The 25,588-nt window shown below is 39.2% G+C and overlaps 1 protein-coding gene across 1 annotated transcript; it reads right to left on the bottom strand.

Moving 5' to 3' along the window:
• Positions 1-1,057: 1,057 nt before the first annotated feature.
• On the bottom strand, positions 1,058-25,016 carry LOC133650394 (14-3-3 protein beta/alpha-1-like). Its single transcript, XM_062047573.1, has 7 exons — positions 24,859-25,016; positions 16,523-16,682; positions 4,802-4,942; positions 2,910-3,033; positions 2,654-2,817; positions 2,445-2,540; positions 1,058-2,365 (listed from the first exon to the last, which is right to left on the bottom strand). The coding sequence occupies exons 2-7, from the start codon at positions 16,673-16,675 to the stop codon at positions 2,309-2,311; spliced, it is 735 nt and encodes a 244-aa protein (XP_061903557.1). The 5' UTR covers positions 16,676-16,682; positions 24,859-25,016; the 3' UTR covers positions 1,058-2,308.
• Positions 25,017-25,588: the final 572 nt, after the last annotated feature.

Here is a 25,588-nt window from a genome sequence, read left to right as displayed (position 1 = left end):
GAGGCAAGAGACTGAATGTAGACTTAAACATTTCTGAATTGAATGGTACTGCATAATAAAACAACTAATCGAACTGAACCCCTTTGTAAGGTCTATGTTGTATCATTATGAAATCATTTCGAATCGCATCGTATCGAGAATAGGAGTAAATCGCATTGTATCGGCAAGAGGCTTCATTGTAACGGTGATCATGTATCGAGATGCGTATCAAATAGGCTTCTGGGGTGAAGAAGTCCATCCCTAGTGGACACATGAACATCAAGGCTTTTAGAGATACTTTTGTAACTATTTCCAGCTTAATGCAAGTTCACAATTCTTGATCGTAGATCTTCTGTGAGCTCTTTCGTGCGAGGCAATGCTTCTTGACAACAGCACTCTTACCACAGGTGTGTATTTTTATAGGGCAGGGCAGCTTTAACCAACACATATGATCTCCTCACATTGATTAGACTCCATGTTGTCGGAGTCTTGGCTCCAATCAGCTCTTGGAGAAGTCATTAGCCTAAGGGTTCACATACTTTTCCCACCCTGCACTTGCACCTTGTGTTCAATAAAAATACCTATAATTTTTTTGTGCTGTATTAGTTTAAGCAGACTGTCCATTGTTGTGGCTTCCATGAAGATCAAAACACATTTTATGACCAATTTATGCAGAAATCCAAGTAATCCAACAGGTTCACATAATTTTTCTTGCAACTGCAAGTGTGCCAATTTTAACATTGTAGTGCTAACCCAAATTGATTACGGCACTTACCAGAAATGTTAATCAGTCTTTACCCGCTGCTCCTTCTGTTCACCCTGTGTTGTTCCTCAGCTTCCATTTTTTCCAAATAACTATTTTGACTGAGTGCAACACCCTGTAACTGACAGTGCACTTTCATTTGCCTTATGCACTCAAAAGACATAAGTGAAAGTGTGCCAATCAAAACAACCTCAAGTTCCTTAAATCTTGTTGGCATGGTCTTCAGAGTGTCTGATGGATGAAAACCACTACTACAATGACCCGAGCGCTGAAGTGTGAAAGTGTGAGCAAATGACGTGAAAGAGAGAAATAATGTTTCAGAACTGATAAAACCTTTATTTCACTTTAAATCGTCTTGTACATTTTGTCCTGTTTATAACATGTAAAGGTGAACCTAGAGTTTTTAAAGACACAAATCTACTGTTAGCTCATTAATCGGGGAAAGGGGGGAGGGGTAAGGGGAAAGGGAAGGCATCATTTTTTGGGGGGGTAATTTTCTCTTTTTATTGAAGCGAAGTTCAAAATGTTCACAAGCACGAACGCGCTAAGCAAGAAAACCGTCACAGAAGCAAACTTTTTTTTTGTAAATTTTGTCTTGGATTAAAAGCAGGATACTGATAAGAAGAAAAAAGTGAACTAGCAGATATACACACACAGGCTGCCACATCCATCCTTTATGCAGCCAACAAGCAGCGTAGTGATTGGCTAATGAGAGGGACGTAGGGAACAGCGGCAGGGAAGCTTTTTTTGTGTTTTTATTTCCTTAGCTTTTCAATAAATGAAAAGACGTTTGTCCCCAGCAAAGTAAGAGACACCTACAGCGTGGAATGTCCAGATTCTCCGTGGGGAGGACGTCGTGACACTGACCGACTTTGGAGGAAAACTCAATTTGAAACTTTGGACGTTATCGGCAAATCATAAAGCATGTTTTAGTTCAAAATATTTTGTTTAGTCGTAAAGTGATGAGGGAGTGGATAAAGTTCTGGTCATTATGGAAACCAACGTGATGACGGACCGCTCACTAGTCAGTCAGTCAGTGTCACAATGTGACCTCGCGGGAGATGCCCACCCACGCCCCTTCTGTATAAACGTCAGCAGAGTGGGCACGCCCCCCCTCCCCGCATGACCCCGAGTGAGGAAAGACTCGTCAGCATCACAGTGTTTGTTGAAAATAAACACACAGTTTAATAACCTTTTGTCTTGTTTGGATTAAAGTGGAATAAAAGCAGCCAGTGGGCGGGACTAAGAAGCCAAGAAACAGGAAGGAGGAAGAGCTCGCTAGAGTGGGGCGGTGGAGTTAGGAAAGAGGAAAGATTGAGAAAATTATATCAGATTTTTTTTTGTTTTTTGTTTTTTAAAAACCTCCTAGTGAGACAGGACGGGCCAGAAGGTTCTAGTGGGCGGGCTGGACATGGAGTGCCATGTAGTGGGGAGGGTGGAGGTGTACAATTCATGCTGCTGCTTATACAGAAGAAAGCAAAGAAGCTTGAAGAGGGAATGAACATTTGTGTGCATGAAGAGAGAGAGAAAAAGGGGAGTGGGGGTGTTTGAACCGTTGAGTGCGCTCTAGTTTTCCCCTTCGCCGGCCTCTACCTCGTCTCCCTGGTTTTCTGATGTCCACAGCTGGAGGGAAAAGACGGGAAGTAACGGTCAGTGATGAGGTGACCAAGTACTAAGTACCGTAGCAGAGGCTGGTACTCACAGTCAGGTTGTCCCGTAGTAGCTGCATGATCAGCGTGCTGTCTTTGTACGACTCCTCGTTCAAGCTGTCGAGCTCGGCAATGGCCTCGTCAAACGCCTGCGAGGACATTTGAGGAGATGGTTAGTAAGCGGTCCAGCCCACCATTGTCGCCACCACCATGCCCTTGCACCCCACCCCATGCTACAATTTTAATGTTAGCGAGCACCGACCTGCTTGGCCAGACCACACGCCTTGTCCGGCGAGTTGAGGATTTCGTAGTAGAAGACGGAGAAGTTAAGGGCCAGGCCGAGTCGGATGGGGTGCGTGGACTGCATGTCGGTCTTGCTGATATCGAAGGCGTTCTGGTAGGCATTCTCAGACTCCTCCACCGTTTCTGGAGGCACAAGCACAAAGTCTAAATTGCTGTGCCAAATTTCCGGGACATTTATCATCAAGTAACAAAAGCCATGCGGCCCAGTATTGTACCTTTCTTGGAATCACCAGACGCCACCTCTGACAGGTATCTGTAGTAGTCTCCTTTCATTTTAAGGTAGAACACCTTGCTCTCTGGCAGGCTGGCGTTGGCGATCAAAAATTTGTCCAGCAGACTCTGGAAGCCGAGCAAAGATGTTAGAAAAATATAGTTCATACATATCTCCTTTAGTTGCAGAGAAGGGGTGTCCAAATGTTTCCTTTTTGTTTTTGTTTTTTTCCAAATGTTTCCAACCTACACACATACTGAAAAACTGAAGGATGCGATGGTCACTTTACAAACTTTAGATTAAATTAGAGCCCCAACACCAATCCAATGTAGGCAAAGATATATTACATCTTCTAAAAAACAACTTTCTGTGCAGTGGACATTTGTCTTTGCAGGGCTGTACAGTGTGATAAATGTACTCACTAAAAATAGGCCGTGCGACTTGAAAAAAGAAAACTGTCGCGCATATGCAAATAGGGATTTCAACCCTTTCGTCGCATTTTGCTCCTAAAAGAAACCCATCAAATTTGATCAAAGAACACAATGTTCACCCACCTGTATAGCATGTTTGAAATAAACTTATAACCAAATGGACAAGTGATTGATGCAGAAATACTTATCACTCTGTGCGCGCTGAGAGCTGTGTGCGTGTCCCTTCCTCCTGTGCCATGCACAGAGGGGAGCGCCGCTCCTCCTAGTTCACACACTCAGGGTGACTCAGACTTCCCGACACGGAAGAAAGAAGATCTTAGTTGGAGGAACTGGTCGGTAAAAAAACTTTTTTTCACCACCTTAAAACTTGACACAAACAAACTACACTGCACGTTAGTAACTATGTAAGTCGAAAGAATATTGAACAAATCAATGATTGAAGTGACAAACTTGCCATTCAAATAACACCCCGTTTGTTGACAAGAACATACAGCCATGGAAGCACATTCAATCTATTAAGCAGAGGTAACACAAACCAGTGAAATATTCAAAAGAGCTGCCGTCAGAGCCGACAAACTGCTGCTGCTCGCTTGCTAAGCTAACAAAACATTTCAAGCTGGACTCGCTGACATCTCATGTCACTAGGCAACGCCTTTTAAAAGGCACACACGCACACAATGCTCTCATATGAAACTTATCTCAACTGCGTTATGCCAGATAGTTGATTTTTTTTTTTTTAAATAATTACTTTCCCTTGTAATTAATTACGTTTATTAAAGAGTAATTATGTTACTAAATTAACCACTTTTTTGATAAAGTAACGAGTAACTTACTTTTTAAAAGTGATTTTCAGAACACAGCCTGTCACAGCATCATGAAGCAGTTGGCAGGTTGGTGTTCCTGGCTAAAATCTGTGTGTATGTCCTATAATTTTTACCTACAAAAACACCATTGTTAAAGGTAAATTATTCTCATGTTGCTGCTGACGTTTAAACATGTCCTCTTAAACCAAGGGACTTTCTTACATTTTGTTATTTTATATTTTTGTTAGCTGAAGAATTGAGCATAGCTAAATGTTTTTTTGTTTTTTTTAAAAAGAAGATTGGAGATAATATTTGACTTTTCTTACATTTTCAAGGATTTTTGTTTTTTTATTATGTCAAAACACCTCTTAAATTGGGATCTTATTATACAAAACCTACTTTTCTTACTTGTTGGTACCTGTTTTTGTCTATTTGGGATGCTCATCGGTCCCAAAAATGTGCTAAAAAAAATTCATTAGTAGCATTGGTGCTACAAGTGAAAAAGCTAAGCGTACGGCCCTGCTTTGGTTACAACATTGGGGGAAATAGCCAGATTATACAAAAGACAAATGACCACTGGTTCTCAAGAAGATGTAGAAAAACAAAAACTACAGACCAAACTTTGGACACCTTGTATTAAACCCCCCCACCCCTACATGTACCAGCACGTCATGGCAGATTTCTTTAAGTTCAGACTCGATCTTCACACGGTAGTCACGGGCCATCTGCTGCTTTTTGTCGTTGCCCTCGCTCTTCTGCTCGATGCTGGAGATGACGCGCCAGGACGAGCGGCGGGCTCCCACCTGAAGGCGTCACAAAAAAATCAATAGGATACAAGTCAAGGCAGGACACTTGAGAAAGGAGGGAATAGCACAGCGTTTCTCAAAGTGTGGGGCGCGCCCCACTGGTGGGGAATAGAGACATGACAGGTGGGGCGTGAGGAACGGGAAGAAATTTCACTTTTATTTTTTAAATTTTTTTATTATATTCTTTGATTTTTTTTTTTACTATGCTTTCATTTTCTATACACACTGTAAATCACTTTGTGATTCTGTCTGTGAAATCCGCTATATAGATAAATGTAAATTACTTATTTTTCCTGTATGCTTTACATTTCTAGGTAGGAGCGAAAGTTTGACAGACAGCAACAGTAACTAATGGGGCGGGGCTAAGCGGAAGCTTTGTGAATGGCGAGTCACTGTGCGAGGATTTGCTGTTTTGCAAATACATAAAAAATAGAGCCACTGCTGATGAGCTGTTCAAGATAATGGACGGTTTCCTCAAAGAACACAACCTTAAATGGGAAAACTGTGTGGGCTTTTGCTCTGATGGCGCGCATGGCAAAGTCAAGAAACGGGCTGCGGGCTCTAATAAAGAGGGTTGCGCCAAATGCGCATTGGACACAATGTGTCATTCACCGGGAAACACTCGCGTCAAGGCAGCTCAGCCCCGAATTCAAAGAGGTTTTAACAGTGGCAGTGTCAAGCCTGCAACCCCGATTTGAAAAGCTGTGCAGTGCAAAACAGGCTCATTGCAGCCACTAATGCTGGAGTACTGTAAAACTCATGTTCACTTGCCCTGTCCTCCTTTTTTTTGGCAAAGATTGCAAAGTGGCACTTTTATTTTCATTTATTATTGAACTTGATGCAAGTTATTTGATTTATTATTGAACTTGATGCAAGTTATAACACTTTTATTTGATTTATTATTGAACTTGATGCAAGTTATAACACTTTTTTTGATTTATTAATGAACTTGATGCAAGTTATAACACTTTTGTTTTATTCATTATTGAACTTGATGCAAGTTATAACACTTTTATTTGATTTATTATTGAACTTGATGCAAGTTATAACACTTTTTTTGATTTATTATTGAACTTGATGCAAGTTATAACACTTGTTGTATTTATTATTGAATTGATGCAAGTTATTTTATTTGATATTGAACTTGATGCAAGTTATACCACAGCTGCACAGTTATTTTATTTATTATTGAACTTGATTTTATTTTATGTTATTGAGTTTGAATGTATAAAACTTGATGTTACTTGATGTTCGATAAATTTGAAAATGTTAAGCTTGGCATTAGCGTTCTGTTGGGGCGATGGGGGCAGGTGGGGTTTGAAAACTCCCCCTTGTCCAAAGTGGGGGATGACAAAAAAAGTTTGAGAACCACTGGAATAGCAGAACACTTGAGAAAGGAGGGAAGAAGAACGATCAGTGTGACTAATTAAAGTTGTTGGGTCATGTTGATTTAGCAACATGAGTTGTGTCTCAATCAGTGCTCCTCAGTACTTATACCAAAGTCTTAGTGCATTTGCATTGAGAGGTGGGTCCAAATGCAGTGCACTGTCAGTAAATAAATCTCTCTTTTTTTCTCTCCAATCGATGCACTTCAAAATATTCCGTTTTTTTTAATTTGTGAAGCAAATATACAGTCTCTTCTTCATTCCAGTTGTATGTTTTGATTGTATGAGATGCGCTTCCGGGTTCTACGCCACGCATTGAGAATGGCGCATGGGCGATACAAGGGTCCCCTCCGGCACCCACACCCACTTGAGAGATCTAGTTTTCAATCGCATAATCTAGGTGTGTTAGTTCGACTTTTCAAAGGCCAAACACTATCAGATTACATTTTTTTCTAAGGTTTGTACAATGCTTATTTCATGTCAAATTATTTCTGAAATCTGACTTATTAGCAGTGTTGGGTTAGTTACTGAAAACCAGTAACTAGTTACAATTACTAGTTACTTAATTTCAAAAGTAACTCAGTTACTAACTCAGTTACTTACATCAAAAAGTAATACGTTACTGTGAAAAGTAACTATTTAGTTACTTCTTTTTTTTTTAAAGCTCCCATTAATGCCCTTTTAGCCTTCATTACAATACTGTTATTGGGCACTGGAGAATAATACAATCAGTTGATCAACTTGACATGCATTTTTATTTTCATTTTAACATAATTAATGAAAAACAGTGCAACATAAAAAGGCATTTCTCCTTTCTTTAAACTTGGACCAATGACCATTAATAAAAAACAACTTAAAGGCCTACTGAAACCCACTACTACCGACCACGCAGTCTGATAGTTTATATATCAATGATGAAATCTTAACATTGCAACACATGCCAATACGGCCGGGTTAACTTGTAAAGTGACATTTAAAACTTCCCGGGAAATATCCTGCTGAAACGTCGCGGTATGATGACGTATGCGCGTGACGAAGTCAGAGTAACGGAAGTTATGGTACCTGTAGAATCCTATACAAAAAGCTCTGTTTTCATTTCATAATTCCACAGTATTCTGGACATCTTTTGCAATTTGTTTAATGAACAATGAAGGCTGCAAAGAAGACAGTTGTAGGTGGGATTGGTGTATTAGCAGCGGACTACAGCAACACAACCAGGAGGACTTTGTTGGGGTGCTAGCCGCGCTAGCCGCCGACCTCACCTTGACTTCCTAAGTCTCCGGGCCGCCAAACGCATCGGGTGAAGTCCTTCGTCCTTCTGCCGATCGCTTGAACGCAGGTGAGCACGGGTGTTGATGAGTAGATGAGGGCTGGCTGGCGTAGGTGGAGAGCTAATGTTTTTAGCATAGCTCTGTGAGGTCCCGTTGCTAAGTTAGCTTAAATGGCGTCGTTAGCACAGCATTGTTAACCTTCGCCAGCCTGGAAAGCATTAACCGTGTATTTACATGTCCACGGTTTAATAGTATTGTTGATTTTCTATCTATCCTTCCAGTCAGGGGTTTATTTTTTTGTTTCTTTATGCAGTTGAAGCACGATGCTATCACGTTAGCTCGTAGCTAAAGCATTTCGCCGATGTATTGTCGTGGAGATAAAAAGGCACTGAATGTCCATTTCGCGTTCTCGACTCTCATTTTCAAGAGGATATAGTATCTGAGGTGGTTTAAAATACAAATCCGTGATCCACAATAAAAAAAGGAGTGTGGAATCCAATGAGCCAGCTTGTACCTAAGTTACGGTCAGAGCGAAAAAAGATACGTCCATCACTGCCTCTCAAGTCGTTCACTGTAACGTTCCTCATCTACGAATCTTTCATCCTCGCTCAAATTAATGGGGTAATCATCACTTTCTCGGTCCGAATCTCTCTCGCCCAATTGTAAACAACGGGGAATTGTGAGGAATCCTAGCTCCTGTGACGTCACGCTACTTCCGGTACAGGCAAGGCTTTTTTTTATCAGCGAGCAAAAGTTGCGAACTTTATCGTTGATTTTCTCTACTAAATCCTTTCAGCAAAAATATGGCAATATTGCGAAATGATCAAGTATGACACATAGAATGGATCTGCTATTCCCGTTTAAATAAAAAAAAATCATTTCAGTAGGCCTTTAAAGTGCAACCTAAGAAGGCACATCATCTTCCTTGAAAAATAGATAGTGAAATAAAGCCTGACATCTCGAGTGATGCTGCTGTCTTCCACACTTGGAGCCATGGATTGTACAATTCTTGTTTTCAGTGGCCGGATCATTGACACAGATGGTGAAGTTTCAGTCCTCAGTAGAGATGTAACACTTTTGAGTGGTTTAAGCACCTGGAGGACCTCCTCTGCCACTCTCACATCATCATCAGACAGGTTGATGATGTCTTTGACATTTTTCTTCAGGGTGTTGTGGGTCAGTGCAGAGTATATAGCTGCCTGCTGCTCCAACATATCATAAGTGGAGTTCCACTTCGTTTGGACATCATGTATGAGCTTTATGAGTAGGCAGTTTTAGCATTTCTTGCTTTGTCTTAAGTACATGAGCAGCTGTTGTGCTAGGGAAACCTCCTTCCTGATCCATCCTATTGACTGAGATGTGATGCCAAATTCACTACATGTGCAAAGCACCTATCTGTGGTCCCAGTCCTGCCTCATTCACTGCATTTATGTGATTTTTGGCATTATCACTTGTGACTGGGATATCTTTATCTTCCATTCCTCCACTGCTTGTGTAGGTACCTGCGCAAGGTGACTCTCGTAGAGGGGGGCGTGTCTGCTCATCTGCCAGTCTGCTGTGATGAAGTGAGCGCTTATCGTCACATAGTTTCCCTGGACGTGCACCAGTCTGTCGTGAGCGCAACAGATGATGCTCTGGATAGTTCATCCACAACTTTTTTCTTCTCCTGCTCATAAAGATCTGGCACAATCTTATCGCTGAAGTGGGTGCGCGACGGGATGTCGTAACGTGGCTCAAGCACGTTCAGCATGTGTTTAAAAGCCTCGTCTTGCACAACTGAGTCTGCTCCTATAAACACACCGATTAAATGGCGCGGGGCGTTCAAGCTCCTCCGTTACTCCGCTCGCCATGACCACGCTGTGTGTGGACTGAACGTGCATGCGAACAACCTTTTTGTTTTGTTTTATATATCAAACCGCGGATCACGTGTGTCCCTCCCCCCACACCCTCCTCCCCACACCCAGACACACGCCTCTTTTTTTCTCTCCAGCGTGTGACAGAGGAAGATTCAGAAGAAAGACACCGCAGCGCTTCTGTTTCTAGCTGATACAACATAAAAAATAACGTAAAATAACGCAGTAACGCATCATGTAGTAACGGTAAGTGAGTTACTGAATATAAAAAAATAACGCGTTAGATTATTAGTTACCGCCGAAACTAACGGCGTTACTTTGTAACGCGTTAGTCCCAACACTGTTTATTAGTGCATGAAAACCGTGTGAGATAGATAGATAGTACTTTGATTCCTTGAGGAGAGTTCCCTCAGGAAAATTAAAAAGCACACTTATTCAATAAAATGACTAGGGCTAAATCTCAATTCTTTGCCTTTTCCCCTTAAAACCGAGGGGCAAGATCAAGTGGTACAACATAAACTCCTTAAGAAAATGAGACGCCAGTCTTTCTCGCTACGTCACCTGGAGCTACTTGGTGGCTTTGTCGTAGCCAGTAAACATACAACATTACATCAATTACTAGACAGATACGATATGAAAAAGGACATCACTGTATTCAGAAGCTACAATATGTACAATAGTTGCATTTTTCGGAGTATAAGTCGCTCCGGAGTTTAAGTCACACCGGCCGAAAATGCATAATAAAGAAGGAAAAAAACATAAGTCGCACTGCAGTATAAGTCACATTTTTTGGGGAAATTTATTTGATAAAACCCAACACCAAGAATAGACATTTGAAAGGCAATTTAAAATAAAGAATAGTGAACAACAAGCTGAATAAGTGTACGTTATATGACGCATGAATAACCAACTGAGAACGTGCCTGGTATGTTAACGTAAGATATTATGGTAAGTCATTCAAATAACTATAACATAACATATAGAACATCCTATACGTTTACCAAACAATCTGTCACTCCTAATCGCTAAATCCCATGAAATCTTATAAGTCTAGTCTCTTACGTGAATGAGCTAAATAATATTATTTGATATTTTACGGTAATGTGTTAATAATTTCACACATAAGTCGCTCCTGAGTATAAGTCGCACCCCCGGCCAAACTATGAAAAAAACTGCGACTTATAGTCCAAAAAATACGGTAGTTGGTTTTCATGACAAGCAATTAAAAAAATAAAAACATTCTAAAATGGCTAATGTAACTTTGCTAATGTAAATTGGCGTCTAATCATTCATGTAATTATAGTCAAATTATAGTGAAGTCCAATATTGCTGCTTGTCTGACATTGTTTACTGGTTACAGCAACGCTAGCTGGCTTTTTTGATGAGCAATTCTAATTTAAAAAAACATTCAAAACATGGCAATATGTATGTGGAGTAGCAAATTGAATACATTAGGGGCGGCATGGTGTAGTGGGTAGAGCGCCCGTGTCAGAAACCTGAGGGTTGCAGGTTCGCTCCCCGCCTCTTACCATGCCGTTGTGTCCTTGGGCAGGACACTTCACCCTTGCCCCCGGTGCCGCTCACACCGGTGAATGAATGATGAATGAATGATAGGTGGTGGTCGGAGGGGCCGTAGGCGCAAATTGGCAGCCACGCTTCCGTCAGTCTACCCCAGGGCAGCTGTGGCTACGAAAGTAGCTTACCACCACCAGGTGTGAATGAATGATGGGTTTTTAACATGTAAAGCGACTTTGGGTACTTAGAAAAGCGCTATATAAATCCCAGGTATTATTATTATAAAACACAAGTGTCATCACTAGGAAAATCAAAAATGCTTATAATATTTTGTGTTTTCTGCTTAGCCTTATTCTCATAACCCTTTGTTTCAAGTGTGAACGGTACCACAGTTAGTGCTGAGGGCTATACACCCTTTGGCACCAAGTCCTTCTCTACAAAAGGGAACTGCACTTTTTTGGGAATTATCGTTCACAATCATGAGAGACAAGAAGACAAAACGGTTTTGTATTTTCGCTTTCTAACATATAAAAATTGTCTCGTTCTATGTGGCTAGCAATGCAGCTAATGACAGTAATCAATTTTACCTGTAAATCACTTTAAAAATGCATTCAAAAACCGTCAATACTTCATTCACGTTCCGTAACCTGTATAATAACCAAGCTCTAGCGAATACTTCACAAATATTTTTCTAGCGTAGTAACACATCGGCATGCTTCTGTATTAGCCGTAAAAGCTAACTACGGCAAGAGATAAGCTAGCTTCTACGTCAGCACGAAACGCGTGAGTTTGTAATGCACAACACTGCAATAAGACACCAATTTGTACTGAATGAAAAATATGAACAATTATATTACAGTATCTGTAAAGTATTAACCCACATTTCATGTTTTGTTTGTAAACAGCTGAGAAAGCCAGACAGCGACACACATGGCGTGCTGCGTGTATCATGATCGATATCAAAGTGACTCACTCGATGGACAGTTGTTCGTCTGGTCCAGCTGGCCAGGGACGTTTTCCGTTGATTTTGGGTAAGTACGCCATTTATGTCGAAATGGCTTGGCTCCAAATTCCATATTTATAGCGTCAAAATCACTTTCACCTCTCTTTCCGGGCTTCCGTCTGCTCCAACGTCTCCTTTGTGCTCGCTTCTATAAGCAGCAGTATATTTAGCTTCAAAAGCGTAAGATTGTGAATCCTCATTTATCCCAAAATAGTCGTCTTCGTTGTCTAAATTTTCCTGAGGGAACTCTCCTGAAGGAATCAATAAAGTACTATCTATCTATCTATTACCAAGTCTGCCTTGATTACAACACACTTGTGTTTGATTCCGAAAGTACACATTGTTGCCAGAAGTCTGATGTGTGCTGCTACTGAAAAAGAAATCAATGCGCTAAAGAAATCAGTCCGTAAATGATTAAAATGATACGGTAAATATTGAACATATTACATATTATTATGAACGTGTCTGTTATTACATTATATATAGACTTGCAGTGTGTATATAAAACATTGCTGGAGGGTTTGAAGTTGTTTTAGAAAGCTTTGAAGGCTACAACGGTGACTGCATTAGCCGCATCTTTCAAGTGTTTTTTTATTTATTTTTAAGGCGTGTGTGTTCTTGTCTCTCATATTGATTGTGAACGATAGGCCAACATTCTTAAAAAACCCGCAGTTCCCCTTTGATCTTACAGGACAATTGGGAGATTTGCTTGATGTGAACGTGCAAAACCGAGGCCCAAGGGCTAAGAGAAGGGGTAAGGCAGAAAATGGTTGTACCAATTGAGACAGACATCCATCCATTTTCTACCGCTTGTCCCTTTTGTGGTCGCTGGAGCCTATCTCAGCTGCATTCCGGCGGAAGGCAGGGTACACCCTGGACAAGTCGCAACCTCATTACAGGGCCAACACAGATAGACAACATTCACACACTAGGGCCAATTTAGTGTTGCCAATCGACAAAATCCATATATTTTATACTTAACAAGCAGTGGTCCCATTGCAGAAAATACATTTGATACATTTTTGTAAGATGTATAGTGTTTTTGGAGTATGACTATTAATTTTCTGCCTCCTAGTGGACATGACTAGCAAATGCTCATTTTAATCATTGCTCTTTGTCCGAAAAAATCTGCATAGCAGCAAGTCAAAAAAAGTAGAAAATTGAAGTTACTTCTTCAACTTGCTTTGATAGCAACATCCGGGTACTGAGCGTATACTGCATTTCAAACATACCTTGTAAGTAAACATATATGGGGATGGGTCAAATGCAGAGGACAAATTTCACCACATCTAGTGTGTGTGTGACAATCATTGGTATCTTTAATCTTTAATATGCACTGGAAAGTAAGAACTGTACACACTTACCACCCTCAATAGTCACCATTTTGGATATGTTGTGAAAGGGCGACGTCAGACAAAAAGGGATGGCGTATTGAGGTAGTTTTTAATTGTACAATCAAGAAGTAGGGAAAAAAATAAGATATTTTGTTAGGTTGAGCTAAATGTTGGCGATAATGCTGTGTCAAATGGAGGAAGTATTGAGTAATTATTGCAATGCTCATTTGCGGTAAATGCGTAACAGTAATGGATTTGGGACAGCACTTCACTGTCAAATGCTCTCACACAGGAATTAAGTACACAGTAAAAGGGCTGGGCAGTATGGCCTAAAATCCATATTGCTTATGCTTGGATAACAATATTGATATGTATATTGAGGAAAGCCAAACTTGTAATGTTTTTTAAAGAAAGAAGCTTAGTATGTAGTACTGTATATTTACAACATAGTGTCACATGGTGTAAATAAATAAATACTGTAAATGAAAGAAAATATTACGTATTAGTATCCAAACGATTGGCGGCGTCGCTTTCACCCATGTTTACTAATTCCATTGATGATGCATTGCAACTTGCGGTTTTTAATTCTGTGTGGGGCTGCAACGATTAATCAATTAAGGAGAGTAACTGTGGATGGGAATTATGATTTTTCAGATTCAGATTCCACTTTTGATTCTGCTTAACAATTTGGTTTCTAGTTGGTTCTTATCGATTCTTATTTTGGGGGAAAAAAGAACAAATAGGTGGATTAGCATCAATTTAGTTTAAAGATAACACGACCTTACAAAGCCAACAGTGGGGTCTTAAAAAGGCACATATTGTGTATTAGATGTGAGAGGTATCACTCGTGTTTATTTTTGTCAGCCACACTGTTGCACTGAAGTACATGGTTGTTGAAGAACAAAGCTAGTTTAATTGACTTGATCTTAATTAGCCAAACCGCTTTGTGTTTTATATTGATATCAAAAAGTAAACACCATGTTTTTTACATTCCACAAATTATTTATTTAATAACCATTCATGTGACATATCATTTTGTTAATGTTTTATGGTGTATAATTAATACCTACATGACAGATTTCTGCTCAAACTCTAAATGGATCTGTCCAGATACAGCATGTACATGTACACAGTTAAAAAATACCTCTTTATAAAAATGTAAAAATAAGAGATAAAGGCATCATGTAATAAAAAAGCTGACAAGCTGATACTATTAATGAATAAAAACACAAATATTTTTCTTTAAATATATAGACAATGTTTATTAAGAGCATTTTTTTTTTTACAAATTACATGATGGCGTCGCGTTCACACCCCAACACTGTTTTACCAAACAATTAATAAACAAGATTAATAATCGTGATTTCAATATTGATGAAAGTTATCGTAATTATTATTTTGCCCATAATCGTGCAGTCTTAAGTGTAAGACTAGACCTCATATTTGAACACTATTTTTATCTATATGAACAAAAAGTGCAGTTACGTCTTATGTCAAAAGGGTGCCATCTTGCGAAATTTTTACATTTATTTTTTATTTATGTATGGTATTATTTTGTTCTGCCATATTACTTTGTTTATAATGCTTGTGTTGCTTTCATATGCACATTCAACTTTCTACTATAGATACATATATACATGAATTGAATGTGTTGTGTTTTTTTAAATAAACTTGGTTACAGTATTTCAGTATTAAGTAGTTTTTGAAAATTTTGGGCACATTTAAAATTACAGCGATAACGATAACCGTGATCATTTTGGTCACAATAACCGTGATGAAAAATGTTCCTACTGTGACATCCCTAAAATGGTGTGTTTCGATTTTCAAGGTGAAGCTATTATACATAACATGCAACTCAAGATATTTTAAGCTATTTTTGATATAATTTTGATGAATATAAAATGGATGGATGGATGGCTAACAGTTTATATAAACTTTGAATTGAAAATCTCAAAAAATGTAGGGTCTTCAAAAACTAACCCATGATCATCAAAATTATAATAAACAAAGGCTTGACATATCTCACTTTGCATGTAATGAGTTAATATCACATATTAGTTTCACATTCAAAGTTGAATTGCTGAGATGAATGGAATTTAACACAATATTCTAATGTTATGAGTTTTACCCATATGATGAAAATGACTGAGTGAAAATGTGGTTGCAGGAAAACATTCAACTTTTCTCTGACTAAAATTTAACATTCACCTCTTTAAAAAAGGGAGCGTCCACTGTGGCAAATTGGGTCAAGCATTTAACCACAACTTCTTCACTGGTTGTCCCATTCTGGCGCGGCTAAAAAACGCAACTTTCATTTATTATTTATTGCTTGTATGTCTCTTGATGAAACAACCATCTTACAATTATTACAAGTAGCGCTGTTGCAATCTTTTCTTGTAAAATGGAGTCAACTTCAGAACGTTTTTCCGCCCGGGTGCCGCCATTTTTCTGTTTGACGTCATTCCCAACCATTGGCATCGATAAGGGAACCGCTGGAAAATTTGGCAAGCGATTCCAAGGAATTGATACACTGGGAACCGGTTCTGAACAAGAACTGGTTTGATTCCCATCTCTAAGAGTAACTAATAAAAATGTTTAAAATCCAGATCGCATTGATTGGCCGCAACTTTAAATACGCAGACGTAGTTTTTGCATGGCTGCTGCAATAGAGTGCACATGAGAGTGGTGGTGTGTGGGTGATGTGATATTTGTTGCGGCAAACAGCAAATATTTTGTTTTACTAATGCACACATGTTAAAGGTGAAATTTCCATTTTGTTGGTGTATTTATTGGAATAAAAAGAATGAAGGTTATGCCAAGCAATAAAAATGTGGTTTATTTCAACTATTTTCCCTACAATATGGATTATGGTTATAAAGTGTGTTTTATCCAATTGCTCGATTAATCCAACAAACTAATCAAAATATTACTCGATTACCAAAGCAATCAATACCGGCAGCCCTAATTTTGCGGGTTGTTGCTCAATTGCGATGTCAACATGCATTATCGCGATATATTTTAAATCTATCATGGACCAAACGTATATCGTTTCTATTGCTTTTACTAATACACAGTATACTTACTGAAGTTTACTTACAGAAGTATTCCATTTGAGACAAATTAATTGACTGATCTGTTTTTGTTCTAGTGACATGACACCATATATTGACGGTTGGTCGAGTACGTACACGCATGCAGTGACTTGCAGATTCTTACCACATTCTTGTAGGCCACAGAGAGCAGGTTGCGCTCCTCGTTGATCAGATCTTTGTTCTGCTCTGTCACCTGCTTCATGGCGGCCGCCATGTCGTCGTAGCGCTCGGCCTGCTCGGCCAGCTTAGCTTTCTGCACCAGATCGGCCCTCTCCATCTTGTGGCTGCAAAAACAACAAGTGACCGGTAAACAATCTCACCTGATACTGATCTTTTAATTCAAATATTGAATGTCAAACATATTTCTTAAGACTTACGACACCACAACTATAGCCACAAGCACACAAAGCCAGTGCATCCCAAACACTGGTATGTCACGAAAAATATTTAAAGTGTGCAACAGGAAACAATTTCATTTCACAAACTACTACGATTACAACAAATGAGTTTGGTGTGGTGTGAGATTTTTAACATGTAAAATATGTGCATGGGGATGCATTGATCTAAACAACAAATAACACTAACAAGTTTCAGCGCTCTGTTCAATTTCTTCCAATGAAAAACCAAAAGCACCATCACATCATGACCTTGTTAATGATGGCTACAGTTTAAACATGATAGATTTCTATCATTTGTATATATATATTAAAAAAAAGTTAAGCGATCCCACTATGTGCTTTGGGTCGTCAATCTACCAGTGTGTATATAAATGTCTACATCATCATCCTATGCACATTTAGTCTCCTTTGTGGTGTACTGCCATTAAATGTCATTGGACACTAGCATGACATCTTTGCGCCATTAAAAGAGAGTGAACACAAATCCTTTGTGGACACAGTCTCCACTTGAGTGGGCAGACAGGAAGCACATCCACTAGTCTTCTGTCAAAAACAATAAGGAGGGCGCCTCCTGGTGGCCTTCCTCTGGGGCGCTCTTTTTATTATGTTCATACTTTGGCTGATTAATATTTGATATTCCATCATCCATCCCACTTCTTTTCAGAATGTGGGCGCTGTGTGCACGTGGCAATGACAATGTGAATTATGTTTTAGCAAACGTGACCTCTGCCTGCTCATTCATTCAATACCAACTAGTAAAACCATTACAACTGCGTCAACAACTCTCTTATTTTACCTTTGCATTTACTGAAAATTACATGAATTCATTAAGATATTAGATATTACACCAACTAATTGCTTTACCACTTAAAATAAATGCTGCCCTCAATGTTAACGGTTTGCACATCAATCAATCAATGTTTATTTATATAGCCCTAAATCACAAGCGTCTCAAAGGGCTGCACAAGCCACAACGACATCCTCGGTACAGAGCCCACATACGGGCAAGGAAAAACTCACCCCAGTGGGACGTCGGTGAATGACTATGAGAAACCTTGGAGAGGACCGCATATGTGGGTAACCCCCCGTCCCTCTAGGGAAGACCGGATGCAATGGACGTCGAGTGGGTCTATTATAATATTGTGAAAGTCCAGTCCTGGTTTAATGTATAAAACTACCAGTACACTGCATAGTCTAAAAATCGGGTACACATACTAACAATATCGACTTCTGATTGTAACGGTCAGGCACGCATTTAACAATGTTTATTCAAGGTTTCCCCTACATGTAAACGATCATGGCAAGATTACTGCCGCCACATCTTCAAAATCACCCCCCCCCCCCATGAAAACATTTTTTAACATAAAAACAAATTTAAGTAACGTATGAATGAATATACCGCATATAGTCTATTATTTACTTACTATTGGCTATACTAAGTTTTAAAAATAGCTCAAATATCATAAAAACCTGCCTAATAGCTTCATTTTGAAAAATAAAACGTGCGTCTAAATCGCCTATCAGAAGCACATCAGCTGGTCGCGCACCTAAATGAGTTGACACACGGTAAAGTAAGAGAAGAGAAAGGTATTTTAAGTTAATTAATGCATTTCTTGTTCCCCGAACCTCCATTTGGACATCGCCGTGTGGAGTGTTTATTTGTCCCTGTGCATGTGTGTCTTCTCCGGACAATCCAGTTTCCTCCCACATTCCAAAAATATGTATGTTACCTTCATTAGAGACTGCAAATTGTCCATAGATTTGAATGTTAGTGTGAAGGATTGTTCAAATACAGTATATGTGCCTGCAATTGGCCATGCTAATTTGAGTTAGCTTGTCTATGAGCTAGTCCATTGTATGTTAGCATTAGGCTAGCGGCATTACAGCTCAACCTTCATCCTGCATAATTGTATTGATTTTTTAAATTTATTCAAATTCATATTATTATTCTAACGTGATTCCTACATGCATGTGCACTTCATCATGTGTATGTATAATGCACTTTCTTTCGTGTGGTTGGATTTACATTGACTTCATTGTGAAGAATATCAACAAAACACCTAGTTATTTTTTTCCAAATCCAACTCAAATGACTGTTTACATATTTGGCAAACTAAATTGCAACATCCAGAATAAAGTGTAGCCTGTGTTACATTTTACAATAAGCAGCAACAATTGAAACTGCATTGAACAAAGAGCACAGTCTACCAAGTTAAAATCCTTGTGTTAAAACTGATTGCGATAAGAACATTTTATTATTAATGGTATTAGCTAATAACGCTTATATTTTTTAAATACACACAAAACATTTGTTTAGTCTTTATAAAGAAAATGTATGCATCATTGCAAATCAAGATTATGTCATATATGATGTCATATTGGCCACGCCCCCACCACATATAGTGGCAAACTGGGGGGAAAGAAACCCTGTTATTATAATAGATGATCTATTTTGTTGAGCCACTGCTGTGTTTTTCGTGCATTTATTTATTTGTTGCGGCCCATCACAAATAGATTAGGCATTACCTGTCGGGGTGTCGGTATGCATCGTAATCCCACGATTTAAAGCTCATTCACACCGGTCTGCCGGAAAAATAAGACGACGTAGTAATAAGTAGGGCTGGGCGATATGGACGAAAAAGTATATCTCGATATATTTTTACTTAAACTCGATATATATCCGGATATATTTTCCGGTGAAAGTATACATATAAAGATTTTTTTAGCGAGATTCACTAAAATTGAAGTGAATGACAACTGTACTGTAAAAAGTCAGTGGCACTTTTATTAACCCAGTTTATCAAGAGGGGTATTAACAGCATAGAAAATAAACTGTTTAAGTAGCACAGAATTACATAACAAATAAAACAGAAACATATTCTTTCTATGTAAAATAAATAACATAGCTGTGCAAATAATACAAAATGTATCAAACTCAGATAAAAAATAAATTTGCAGGCAGGTACTTTTTACTTCCCAGTGGACGATGTAATGGACTGTCACACACGTACGGTTCTGGTCAGCGCCAAGTAAGTGACTTGACTTAATTGTGCGGCTATTATCTTCCTGACTTCGGCATACATTTGTGGCAGCATTTCTCATGCGAAATATGCCCGGCTCGGCAACTCGAAAACAGTTTTGATTTGGTCTTACATGGTAAAAAACTTAAATTAATGTTTTATCCAGACGCATACATTTGTCCAAATGTGGCCAAGTAGACGCATTGTGGTTTTTCCTGGACGTGGTCTAGATCGCTAAAAGAAAAATCTAAAGAAGAGAATCCCTCTGCCATCTTAGCTTGAAAATTCCCTCTTTTCTTCTACGACTCTCTCGTCGTCATTTGGGATGTCTGTTGTGATTTCTCTTCCTGGCTCGATGACCCACCCTATCTTGCCTCTGATTGGCCTGTCCCTAATGTTTTGCCTTAATCTCAACCAAATCATCATAGTACACAACCAAACAATCATGGATGTTCTTATACGTGCAAGCACGTCTTGGAAGGAGGAAGGGGAGGAGTTTAGTAGCCCAAGAGTGTTGAGAGGGAGCGGGGAGAATCAAAGAACACAACAAATAAGCGGCGTTTGGTAATTTTCTTAATTCACACGTTGTCTAAAAATATATCGATATATCTTACAAACTCGATACATCGCCCAGCTCTAGTAGTAAAAGAGGTCAGGGTTGCCAAATAAGCGACTTCACAGCTATATTTAGTGAGTAGTCATACCCCTGTAGATACTAAGGGTGTAATGGTAATGAATTGATATATTTCAGCATGGAGCCCACCAACTTCCTTCATGAATTCCCAGGTGATACGCATTAAAAGTGAAAGGCAGGAAGTGTTTCCTGCATCATGCATTTATGCTGGACTCAAATTCTAGCTAACCTGACACGACCAGTATTCATTGGGCAGGAGATGACGTCAGTAACATCCCAGCAATTACCACTGCTGGGGAAAGGGAGGTGTGAAAGCATGCAGCCCAGCCTCTAACTAGAGATAGTGCTCTGAAGATGGAGCCTGAAGACACACGCTTGTTTGTTGAAACTTCACCCCCATGCTTTAACTGCGTGAACCAGGGTTTAAAGCCTGAGGGCCAGTTGCTGGCCATGGCTTGTTTTATATGGGCCCTTAGCATAGTGTACAAATTAAAACACAAAAAAGATCAAAGAGTCCTAAAACAAATAACGGAAATATAGATCATATTTGCCTTTAAACATGTACAACGTTTTAATCTGAAAATTTAGTAAATCGGACAATGACAAAACTAAATCCCTACTCAGCCATTATGGGGCATATTGGCAGTTTATTCAGTGACTGCTACGTTATGATGTGATTTGTTAACCAAAATGGTCATGTGTAGTAGTCTGCAGGTATAAGTACCAGAGAATAATTACATATCTTGTAACTCATTGAACATGTATTGAGTACTTGTTTTGAGAAAACTCAATTGCTTATTTGTATTATTGGCAGAGTTATTAATGTACATAATGAGAAAACTATTACTGCACATATACTATTTTAACATGGTTTTCTTTTAAATCCAACATTTAAATCCAAATGACAAGTTTAATATGTGGACATTTGGACCAGACATATTTATTGGAATTTTAAGAGAGACAACAGTGAGCATTACTGCATGTAAGTTGTGCAGTCAATGCTAGTAGTAAGTAGCCCTACTAGCTACAATCGAGCGTCGACGATAAATGTATTATAATACAGACCGAAACACATTACAGACATGCTATTAACAGTTTCTTCAGTGGGCTCGTTGCTTAAAAATGGCTCAAGAGCGGCAGGACTAAACCCGCTAAGCAGTGACGTGCTGTCAGGGAAGGTAAGTGAGGCAGCGCCTCACTTTGCCACCAGGTGGTTTAACCATGAGATGTTCAAAAACAAAGTAATAAAATAAGTTTGAATATTTCTCTTTTGGTCTTTGCTTTCTATGGGATTTATAATTCCGTGTTTCCTGATCAAAATAACAAGGCAGGCGAGAAGTGAGGCAGCCACAGGTAGTGCCTCCACGGCTACACACAAAGTGTATTGAGCGTGTGTGTGCCTGAGAGCGAAAAGGCAGGCCATGAGGTAACAAGTACCTCTGCCTCACAGTAGGGGGCGATATATTGTCAACTGGCAGTTCAATGCCTCAGCAGTAATGTGACTCGCCACACTGGGAGAAGTGGGGGCGCTCAAGCTAGCAGACATGTCTTTTCAGCTGAAGCAAAGCCCTTTTTTTTAACTGTATTTATAACAAACATGGCATTTTTATTAGAGTAAGCCAGCCTGTATGGGTGTTTTTTGTTAGATGCAAAAATATTTTATTGCTTGGAATGAAATTTAATTAAATAAATGTGTCTGCCAATATGAAGGATTATATACTGTATCCAAGATTAAATACTTCTCTAAACTGGATTTTAAGACAAAATGAATGTGATCATACAAAGTAAGTTTTCATGGAGGATAGCTATTGCTGCTTCAGATACAAATACAGAAAGGCAAGATACACTCACAATTAGAGATGTCCGATAATATCGGACTGCCGATATTATCGGCTGATAAATGCTTTAAAATGTAATATCGGAAATTATAGATATCGGTTTCAAAATTATCTGTATCGGTTTCAAAAAGTAAAATGTATGACTTTTTAAAACGCTGATGTGTACACGGACGTAGGGAGAAGTACAGAGCGCTAATACACCTTAAAGGCACTGCCTTTGCGTGACAGCCCAGTCACATAATATCCACGGCTTTTCACACACACAAGTGAATGCAAGGCATACTTGATCAACAGCCATACAAGACACACTGAGGGTGGCCGTATAAACAACTTTAATACTGTTACAAATATGCGCCACACTGTGAACCCACACCAAACAAGAATGACAAACACATTTCGGGAGAACATCCGCACCGTAACACAACAAAAAACAGAACAAATACCGTATTTTTCGGAGTATAAGTCGCACCGCCCGAAAATGCATAATAAAGATGGAAAAAAACATAAGTCGCACTGGAGTATAAGTAGCATTTTTAGGGGGAATTTATTTGATAAAACCCAACACCAAGAATAGACATTTGAAAGGCAATTTAAAATAAATAAAGAATAGTGAACAACAGGCTGTACGTTATATGACGCATAAATAACCGACTGAGAACTGCCTGGTATGTTAACGTAACATATTATGGTAAGAGTCATTCAAATAACTATAACATATAGAACATGCTATACGTTTACCAAACAATCTGTCACTCCTAATCGCTAAATCCGATGAAATCTTATACGTCTAGTCTCTTACGTGAATGAGCTAAATAATATTATTTGATATTTTACGGTAATGTGTTAATAATTTCACACATAAGTCGCTCCTGAGTATAAGTCACACCCCCGGCCAAACTATGAAAAAAACTGACTTATAGTCCAAAAAATACGGTACCCAGAACCCCTTGCAGCACTAACTCTTCCGGGACGCTACAATATACACCCCCCTGCTACCCCCTACCCCCACCTAAAACCCGCCCCCCTCAACTCCTCATGCTCTCTCAAGGAGAGCATGTCCCAAATTCCAAGCTGCTGTTTTGAGACATGTTAAAAAAATAATAATGCACTTTGTGACTTCAATAATAAATATGGCAGTGCTGTGTTGGAATTTTTTCCCATAACTTGAGTTAATTTATTTTGGAAAACCTTGTTACATTGTTTAATGCATCCAGCGGGGCATCACAACAAAATTTGGCATAATAATGTGTTACCTCCATATATCGGTATCGGCAATTAAGAGTTGGACAATATCGGCAAAAAAGCCATTATCGGACATCTCTACTCACAATACTTGATTTATTTTGTTAAAAGCACATGAGACCAAAAAGTATTTAATAACAAGTTTATCAAATACTTTTTGGACCCATTCATCATATCATAATATCATTATAACGTTTTTATGAAAGCGAATTAGTCCCTTTTTTTCCTGCTACTCTAATGTGCAACCTAAATCAACAATGATTAGAGCTGCTTATACGAATTATGTAAAAATAATAATAAAGGAGATAAGTATGCCTCATCTGGTGTGTAGTTCACCGCACGTCACTGCCGCTAATCATTTTTGTCACGCCGTCGACTGAGTCGACATTAACCGCTAAGCTAACATCGAGCTCGCGCCCCATTTGAGCTACGCACTTCATAAAAATAAAAAAACACATTAACTGCCTCACTGTCGCATAAAGTCCAATACGACCACCGTATTCAACATTAACCTGACGAGAGCGTTTCGAGTCAGAATATGGCAAAATGTTACCGCAGGCTATGCGGTTTAGCGGGCCTGCTAACAGTTACGCCCTCCTTCTTGTCGCACTCCCCTGTGGAATTTTAAGATGGAGCCTAGCTTAAGCAGGCGAGCCTCACGTCACTCTTAGCCGCATGCTAAACGGGAAGCGTCCCACATTTTATCGGGCAACCGCAATCCAGCCCAACAAAATATATTTAGACATGATTTAATTTGCTCAGCTCATATTTATGTAATTTCAAATAAACCATCGTTCAAGATCAAATCTGATGGCGGTGGTGGGGGGGGGGGGGGGGGGGGACTCCCGGGAAATGAGGGTGTGTTAGCCTACGCCATGATGGAGCAGACTTAAGCATCGACTATTATGGTGATCGGATCATTACAACACGGCGTCGGTCAGTAATATCGATAACACGCACAATGGAGATTCCGCCATCACGCTAAACCACATTACATGGTCAAATGTCCCCTCTGGCCGCCCGTCCAATAGTGCTGTTAAAGATGTCAAAAAAGGCCCAAAATGGCGACTCCTATCGCGCTTAAGTGCATCCGGTGGAGAACATTTAAAAAAAAAAAACAGAGTAGCTATGTAGAGGCACGATGATCTGCTGGGCTGGGTTATCCGTCCCTATGTGGCCACAAGCCTCGGCCTAAATCCTCGCACCCAGCCCCAAACCACAATAGGCACCGTCCGCCGCAGACACGGCAAATAACCACCTCCCGCCGTAAAGAAGCTAACTCGCGGTGAGTATAAAACAACAATGGTGTCATAAGCAGGTTAACTCACATTTCGAAGGTTACTAGACTTCTCGATGTTCTGCTGTGAACGGCGAAGGTTTATGGAGGCGTCCTCCTCTCAATGCTCGGCTATTCAGGGCTCAACCACTTCCGCCTGCTCTGACACTTCCGCTTCCTCTAAGCCACACCCCTCCCCCCGCCAGTATCCATGGCGACTGCGCACCGGGTTGCACCACTCACTCTCGCAGGGGCTTTGACGTCAGCAGGGTCATGGCAACAACTACACGATGACGTAAGGCTTTGAGTTGTTTCTATGTCCGCCTGCTTTTCTCACTTTAAACCGTGAAATAGCGCAATTAAAGGATAGCACGACCTCTGTGGTATTGTTTTTTAAACCAACATTGTGAATATTGCGATGGTTTGCCTCGCTTAATTGCTTCAAAAGCCACATTTGCCCATACTTTCCAACCTTGAGACCTCCACATTCGGGAGACTGAAGTATTTCATATATATAAAATAAATACTTGACTTTCATTGAATTCTAGCTATATATATTTTTGTATTTTATTATATATATATATATATATATATATATATATATATATATATATATATATATATATATATATATATATATATATATATATATAATAACATATTTTATTTATTTATTATAAATATTTATATATATATATATATATATATATATATATATATATATATATATATATATATATATATATATATATATATATATATATATATATATAATAACATAT

This window comes from Entelurus aequoreus, linkage group LG01, assembly GCF_033978785.1.
Source record: "Entelurus aequoreus isolate RoL-2023_Sb linkage group LG01, RoL_Eaeq_v1.1, whole genome shotgun sequence".
In the NCBI taxonomy this organism is placed as follows: domain Eukaryota; kingdom Metazoa; phylum Chordata; class Actinopteri; order Syngnathiformes; family Syngnathidae; genus Entelurus; species Entelurus aequoreus.
This window is presented reverse-complemented; position numbering and strand designations above follow the sequence as displayed.